The 7,528-nt window shown below is 65.3% G+C and overlaps 1 protein-coding gene across 4 annotated transcripts; it reads left to right on the top strand.

Moving 5' to 3' along the window:
- The first annotated feature begins 1,265 nt into the window (after positions 1-1,265).
- Positions 1,266-5,517, top strand: RCOR2 (REST corepressor 2). Of its 4 annotated transcripts, none has more exons than XM_040639286.1 (12): positions 1,266-1,463; positions 2,222-2,278; positions 2,583-2,663; positions 2,885-2,937; positions 3,025-3,186; positions 3,300-3,424; positions 3,515-3,584; positions 3,661-3,876; positions 4,133-4,210; positions 4,339-4,396; positions 4,575-4,765; positions 4,877-5,509. In XM_040639286.1, exons 1-12 carry the CDS (start codon positions 1,337-1,339, stop codon positions 5,189-5,191), a joined length of 1,533 nt encoding a protein of 510 aa, XP_040495220.1. In that variant the 5' UTR covers positions 1,266-1,336; the 3' UTR covers positions 5,192-5,509. The 4 variants fall into 4 exon arrangements, with proteins under 4 accessions (XP_040495220.1, XP_040495218.1, XP_040495222.1 ...); XM_040639284.1 differs by having other exon boundaries at positions 4,536-4,765; positions 4,877-5,507; XM_040639288.1 differs by lacking the exon at positions 4,575-4,765 and having other exon boundaries at positions 4,877-5,517.
- The last annotated feature ends 2,011 nt before the right edge of the window (positions 5,518-7,528 follow it).

Here is a 7,528-nt window from a genome sequence, read left to right as displayed (position 1 = left end):
AACCCTCAGCCCCTTATGCCACTGTTTTGGGGTGCATTCTGCAGCAGTTAAAGGGAACTGAGGTGACCCCTGGGAACCCACAGATGCACCAGAAGCTAGACTCGGGCCCAGTAGCTCTTGGAGGAATTCATTCCTCGGCTGTCCGGCCTCCCATCCGCTCTGGCCCCCAAGGGCGCAAGAGGGAGGGGGTCCCCCTTGCGGAAGGGGGGGGCGGGGAGTTCCTTGGCAGGAAGGGAAATGGAAGGAAAAGCTGGGCTCCACCCGGGCGGGCGGGCAGGCGGCCTCAGGGCCCCCGGGGCAGGCGGCAGTAACCCGAGCCCACTGGTGTGCGGGGCTGGTGTGCGCGTGGGTGGGGCTGACCCCCGGCTACTCCTGGGGGGCAGCGGGGGTCTCCCCCCAGGGGCAAGTCAGGGAGCGCCGGGGGCCCGCAGAGGGAAGCGCTCTCCACCCCGGTCCTGACCCCACCCCCTGGAGGTCTAGCCCCGGCCCCCAGGCCCCGCCCCCCGGGCCCTCCCTCCCACCCCAGGGCCAGATGTTCAGCTGGCGGAGGCATCGGCTGGGGGAGGGGTGCTGAGGCCGCAGCCGGCACTACTTCCCTGCCAGGAGCTTCATTGTGTGCGCGAGGAGCGAGCGGCGGCGGAGAGCGGGCGAGCAAGCGGCAGCCCGAGCGCGGCGGGGAGAGCGAGCGCGCCGGGGAGGGTGCGAGGCGGCGCCCGCGGCTGCCCTCCGCCCGCCTCCCGGCAACTCTGCCCAGCGCCGCGCGCCGTGCGCGCCGTCCCGCCGCCGCCACCGCCACAGCCACCGCCGGGGCCCCGCCGCCTGCCGTCGCAGGCGGGGGTCTGGTCGGGACAGGGGTCCCCGCCCGGGGTCTGGGGCATCCCGGTGCAGCCGAGAGGCGTGCAGCCCGCGGGGGGCGCCACTTGCGCCGCATCGCCCGCCCGCTCAACTGCGTGGGCGGGTGGGGGTTGGGGCTCCGGGGCGCCCCGAAGGCAGGGTGCCCCGACTTCTCCGGGGGAGCCCCAATCCCGTGGAGCGTCCAGAGCGAGCGCGCCCCAGCCGCACCGGACCTTGCGCTCATCCCCCGCGTACCCCACTTCTGCACAAACTTTTCTGACGCCCTCGCCCGTGGGGGTCGCGGAGAGCGCTGAGCTGTCCGCAGGGCTCCCGCCCCGCCGGACCCCCGCCCCGCCGGACCCTGGCCACGCTGACCTCCTGCCTCTCGTAGCCTCAGTGGCGACCTCTCCAGGCCGGGCCGGGCACGGCACTCGAGGCGCGCGCGGCAAGCACCGCGGCTCTCCGAAGGCTCCCGCGCCCCCCGGGGCACCTGGGCGGGGTAATGCCCTCGGTGATGGAGAAGCCGAGCGCGGGCTCCGGGATCCTGTCCCGCAGCCGGGCCAAGACGGCGCCCAACGGCGGACAGCCCCACTCGGAGGATGACAGCAGCGAGGAGGAGCACTCGCACGGTGAGCGCGGCGGCCTAGGGTTAAAGGTGCACGGGCACCGGGGACGCTAGTGGGGCGGGGGAAGAGTTGCCCACCACGGGCGTTTTAGACTCGCGGTTGCTGCCTCCTAGGACTGGAGCCTCTGGCTTGCTTCTTCCCCAAGCCTGGGAGCTGCCGGCACAGGGAATCTGGAGCCTGGGCCCCTAGCTGCCGAGGAGGCGGTCCTGCCCACCCCCGCCCTGCCCTGCCCTGCCCTGAGCCTCTGAAGGACTCAGGCGGCCCTCCTTTCCACAGTTTGGGCTCCTCGTAACCTTGCCACCTTGCAGGGGACAGAGGTCTGGCTGGGGTAGGGGCTGGAAAGACACTTCCACACCGAGCTGTGAGGCTCATGTGGTGGGGAGGAGCCTTGGATTCCCTGCAGGGATATGGTCCAGGTCTAGGGGCAGCAACCCCCACCCCCCACCCCCCCAGCCAGAACAAAGGGTTCTGCTTGGCCTGGGCTCTAAACTGGCCCCTTGTCCTTGGCCACCACCCCCTCCCAGCCCCCCCTCCACTCCCTACACTATGGGCTATGACTAGGCAGGGTCTCTCATCTTCCAGTTTCTTCTGTGGCTGAGGGTAACTGAGGGGGGAAGATCAGGGAAAAGTGAGCCTTCTGGAAGGTGAGGGCCCTGGGTGGTCAGGAAGGAGAACCCCAGGCCTGCCACCTCCCCCGCCACATCCTCCTGTCCTCCCCCCCTCCCTCCCTGGAGTCCTGACTGCCTCCCCTGGCTCCACAGACAGCATGATCCGCGTTGGAACCAATTACCAGGCCGTAATTCCGGAGTGCAAGCCTGGTGAGTGGCAGGACAGGCTGCGAAGGGAGGGGAGCGGAGGGCCCATGGCTTGGCCCTGAGCCCCACCTGGGGGAGCCCTTGGCTGGCGCCCACTAGGACAGGCAGGCAGGGGCCGGGCGGGGGTGGGTGGCCCGTGGCATTGGTTAGCTTTCCTGCTCTGCCTTCCTGTCTGGGTCTCTGCCCCTCCTTCCCTTCTGGGACTCACCTCACAGGCCCCACTTCTCTGCCACCCTCTGGCCATGGGTCCAGGCCAGCGCCACCAGGCTGATCTGAATGTCTTCCCTTTTCTGCTCTTGTCTTTCAGAGAGCCCTGCCCGCTACAGTAACAAGGAGCTGAAGGGGATGCTGGTGTGGTCGCCCAACCACTGTGTGTCAGATGCCAAGCGTGAGTGGGGCAGGATCCTGGTTCGGTCACATCTCTGGGAGCTGGGGGGTTGGGTTCATGCCAGTCGGTGACCAGCTCTTTCAGAAGTGGGCTGGAGGCTGAGGTGTGTGGGTTCAGCCCCTGCCCTGGGGCTCAGGCTTAGGGGCCTAGCTCTGTGTGGGCAGGCTTGGGTCAGGAGTCGTAACCCATTCTCCAATACCGGGCCCCTCCCATCCCTGCAGTTGACAAGTACATTGCGATGGCCAAGGAGAAGCATGGCTACAACATTGAGCAGGTGAGCCTTGGCCCCGTAGGGATTTGGGGTGGGGACAGGACAGTGCTGGGGGCAGCTGAGCCCGAGTTGTTCCCTCTCCCGGGCCAGGCACTGGGCATGCTCTTGTGGCATAAGCACGATGTGGAGAAGTCACTGGCCGACTTGGCCAACTTCACCCCGTTCCCTGACGAGTGGACCGTGGAGGATAAGGTGCTGTTTGAACAGGCCTTTGGCTTCCATGGCAAATGCTTCCAGCGGATCCAGCAGATGGTAAAGCTCCTTCACCCCTGCCAGCGTTCCTTAGCCCCTCCTGTTCTGAGGAGTCTGCCCCGGGAGGGCGCAGGGTCTCGGGTGGGCCCCAGCCTCTGGCATTGCCCTTCCAGCTGCCTGACAAGCTAATCCCCAGCCTGGTAAAGTATTACTACTCATGGAAGAAGACTCGGAGCCGGACCAGCGTGATGGACAGACAGGCTCGGCGGTTGGGGGGCCGAAAGGACAAAGAAGACAGGTAGGGGCCTTGGGGGCCCAGGGGCAGGGCAAGCTGAGCTCTGGGGGACCCTGGCCTCTGCCTCACTGCCTTCCTGGCCCGTGTCCACAGTGATGAGCTTGAAGAGGGCCGGGGAGCCGTGAGCGAGGGAGAGCCGGATGCCGGAGACCCCAAGAGAGAGGTGAGGTCTGGCCCTGCCTACCCGCCTGCCCTGTCCCTGGGCTCTGCACCACCTACCCCTCTCCTTTCCTTGGCAGCCTCTGCCCTCTCGGCCTCTGAATACCCGGCCAGGCCCCGGGAAGAAGGAGGCCCAGGGGTCTCAGTACCGCCACCACCCACTGCGAACCCGGCGTCGCCCACCCAAGGGCATGTACCTGAGTCCTGAGGGCCTCACGGCTGTGTCAGGAAGCCCAGACCTTGCCAACCTCACGCTTCGAGGCCTTGACTCACAGCTCATCTCCCTCAAGCGCCAGGTGGGGGTCTGAGAAAAGAAGGGGCCGTGTGGAGGGGGGAGTGGTGCGGGGAAGAAGCCAGAGGGGAAGAAGCCCAGTTGGAGGGAGGAGTGAGCTGGGTGCTGGGTGGCCATGAGCTGTGTTGGTGACAAGCACAAGCGTTGGTCTCTCTGGCCTCTCTGTCGGTCTCTCCGGCCTCTCTGGCCTCTCTGGCCTCTCTGGCCTCTCTGGCCTCTCCGGCAGGAGAGTTTGATGGGTCATTTCTTGGCCTTTTCAGGTGCAAAGCATGAAGCAGACCAATAGCAGCCTCCGCCAAGCGCTGGAGGGGGGCATCGACCCGCTGCGCCCCCCTGAGGTAAGGGGGCTTCAGGGGTGGGTGCAGGGGCGGCTTCCCCCTCCCCCCAGGGGAGCCCTGCTGGGGGGGGGGCAGGGCCTTCCGTTTCCATGTTTTTGAGTCTAAAGGATACATTCTCTGCTCTCCAGGCCAACACCAAGTTCAACTCCCGCTGGACCACGGATGAGCAGCTTCTGGCTGTCCAAGGTGGGTTAGACTGTGGGGAGCATGGAGCGCCCCAGGAATCTTCCCCCGCCCTCCAAGGAGCTGGGGCAGAAGGGAAGGGTCAGGGAAGGAACTAGTGCTGAGGGGTATTCACACTTTGCTGCCCTTTTGACCCTTGCAGCCATCCGTAGGTATGGCAAAGACTTTGGGGCTATTGCAGAGGTGATCGGGAACAAGACTCTGACCCAGGTGAAGACCTTCTTTGTGAGCTACCGGCGCCGCTTCAATCTGGAGGAGGTGCTGCAGGAATGGGAGGCCGAGCAGGACGGGGCCCCCGGAGCACCTGTCCCCATGGAGGAGGCTAGGAGAGGGGCCCCCTTGCCAGCCCCGGCCCTAGAGGAAGATGATGAGGTGAGAAGGGGTGAGAGAAGCTCTTCAGAGAAGTGAGAGGAGCCGGCTCCGTTCTTAGGTGGGGGCGCCGGTGTGCTTGAGCCTCGTCTCCTCTCTCCTCTCTCCTCTCAGGTGCAGATCACCTCCGTCTCGACATCTGTGCCCCGATCGCTACCCCCTGTGCCACCTCCGCCTCCGCCTCCCACCTCGCTGTCCCAGCCACCCCCGCTGCTGAGGCCACCTTTGCCCACGGCGCCCACCCTGCTCCGCCAGCCGCCCCCACTCCAGCAGGGCCGCTTCCTCCAGCCGCGGCTGGCCCCCAACCAGCCCCCACCACCTCTCATCCGCCCCGCTCTGGCTGCCTCCCGCCACAGTGCCCGCCCCGGCCCTCAGCCCCCACCCACCCTGATTGGAGCCCCTCTGGAGCCTCCAGCACCCTCACTCTGAGCCCTGGGGCTCCAGAACCCCATTGCTGGCCGTCCTCGGACACCTCTGGCTTCACTGAGGACGGAACGGACTAGAGCTCTTGGCCAGGTCTTTCGAAGACCCAGAGCTGCCAGTGGGCACAGTCTGGACCTGTGGGTTCTGCACGTTTCTGGCAGCTGAGTCTCTCAGCCCCCACCCCAGCCAGGGGCTGGGGCTCAGGGGCCTTCTGAGCTGGCCTGAGGGTACTTGCTCTTCCTGGCTGGGGCTGGAATGGCTGCCTCCTAGTCTGCTGGGGCTTGGCCTTCGGGTCTGGCCCTTTGTGTAGAGGGGGTAGTGACCTTAGCTTGGGGGATGGGGGAGAGGGCAGCCTTGGCTGTTCTTCCTCTTTCCTTTCTTTTAGCAATAAGTTGGGGTGAGGTGGGGAGGGGGCTGGAGGGGGGAGGTGGGCAGAGAGGTTCCTTTGGGGCCTGAGTGGCAGAACTGGATGGGCGGCTCCCGTCTTCTGGAGCCTGCTGACAAGTGCTGAGAAGCTCTGAGGGTGCCCGCTATACCCACGGCCCAAAAGCTTAGAGAAAGGAGGGCTGGGAACATATGCAGACATGGGTTTATTTTTCAATGTTTTTAAAAAATAAATAAAATCTTCCACGTTCACGGAGTGCTCTCTTTTTTGGTGTGGAGGGCCCTGGGCTTTGCTTCCTGTCTGTGCCCTGAGGATGGGCGAGAGCAGCCACCCAGCACTGGCCTCCCCCAGGCCCGACAGGAATCCGTTCTCTCCTGCAAGGCTGGCGGGCTGAGCCACATCTTGCCCACGGGGACTGGGTCCCTGCCCGGCTGGGAGAAGAAACAGGAGGAGGCAGCTCAGATTCCAAACATTCTCTTTATTACGTGTTTGATCCAGAGGAGAAACTAAGTGCGGGTGGGTGGGGGGGGGTGGGGAGGGGCCACCTTGCCTGGGAGCCCCCCCATGGGCCACCACCCCCTCTGGGAGCCAAGCCATGCCCTCCCGGCCCCTCAGAGCACCCGGGCTGTTCCACTGGGCAGGAGGGGTGGGGAGGGAGGAGGAGAGAAAGGGAGGGAGAGGGAGCCCTTGGTCGGAGCCTGAGCCCAGAGCCTGGAGCCCGCAGTCAGGGCTTGGGGCAGGAGGGCTGAGGTTGGCTAGGCCCCTTCCTGGGACCCAAGGGCTCGACTTGCCGCGGAGCCTGGGCTGGGAGTGGAGGGTGATGAGTAGGGGTGGAGTCATCATAAATCAAAAAAAGAAAAAATAAAATAATAAAATAAAAAATAAAACCCATCACAAAAAAATGTACAACTCAGGTGAGGGCAGGGGCAGCGTCTGTGCAGGACCCCCCTCCCCCAATTTCTCAGGAACAGAAACAGCAGAGAAATAAATTAAGGGATGCAGCGGCCGCCACCAGCCAAGCGCCCGTGACCAGCCACTCCCACACTGGCCGAGGAGGTTAGCAAGCTGGGAGTCACTAGGCCTATCTGTCCCCCCACCCCCTGGGAGGGCAGATGCTCCCGGCCCCGCTGCCCTATCCAGCCTTCCGCCAGGCGGCCGTGGAGGCCCTGGGCAGTGTCTCCTGAGAGGAGGGGGCGACAGTGTCAGGAAGAAAAGGCAAGGCCGGGAGACGAGTGGTGAGGGGAGTCACTGCTATGGAACTAGCTGGTGCCCAGATTAATGCCAATGAAGGGGGCAGGGGAGAGGAATGGCGAGGGGCTGTGCTTTCAGACAAAGGCTCTCCCATAACGGAGAGTGCCCAGCATCCCTGTTCCGGAGACTAGCAGCCCAGGCGGCCCCCTGGGGGCCGAGGAGCCTATCTGCCCTGCAGTCCCCTCCCCTCTCCCAGCCCGGGGTCAGCCCCGCCTTCTACCCAGGAGGGGTGGGAGAAGATGGCACAGACTTTTGAGGAGGGGAACAAAAGTCCCCACAGCAGCTTGTGGAAGGAAATGCCCAGCTCTGGGGAAGGAGGGGCAGAAGATACAGTGTGGAGGGGGCCGGAGCCCCGAGCCTCGCCTGCCAGCCCGGAGCGGCCGCCAGCCCCCTCCCCCCTGCCCCCCACCTCAGGGCTGCGCAGCGCCCCGCCCCCAGCCCCTGGCCCGGCCATCCAGGCGATGGCCTCCAGCCCCGGGGCCTGAGGTCAGGGGAAGGCCACCTCTGGTGGTTTGCTTGGAGGGGAAGGAGGGAAGGAGAGGGGAGAAGCCCAAAGTGGGCCTGGCGGAGGGCCTGACAGGGAACTCCACCACTCTTGCCTGAGAGTGTTCCAGCCCTGAGCCACCCTCCCGGGAAACCCCACAGATCCAGTCTCGACTGTCCCAATGGGGCAGGGAGGAAAGGTGGCCGCTGGGATTTTTTTTTTT

Source organism: Ursus maritimus, unplaced genomic scaffold (genome assembly GCF_017311325.1).
Source record: "Ursus maritimus isolate PB19 unplaced genomic scaffold, ASM1731132v1 scaffold_23, whole genome shotgun sequence".
NCBI classification, from domain to species: Eukaryota; Metazoa; Chordata; class Mammalia; order Carnivora; family Ursidae; genus Ursus; species Ursus maritimus.
Note: the sequence above shows the minus strand (reverse complement) of the source record. Positions and strands in the feature narration are given on the sequence as shown.

What these genes read in the sequence shown, in the direction of transcription:
- RCOR2 (XM_040639284.1), top strand. Translation starts at nt 1,337, where the DNA reads ATGCCCTCGGTGATGGAGAAGCCGAGCGCGGGCTCCGGGATCCTGTCC. An exon ending in CGAAAGGACAAAGAAGACAG is followed by an intron (nt 3,425 to 3,514) that starts GTAGGGGCCTTG and finishes CCGTGTCCACAG; the next exon opens with TGATGAGCTTGAAGAGGGCC. An exon ending in CCGGAGACCCCAAGAGAGAG is followed by an intron (nt 3,585 to 3,660) that starts GTGAGGTCTGGC and finishes TTTCCTTGGCAG; the next exon opens with CCTCTGCCCTCTCGGCCTCT.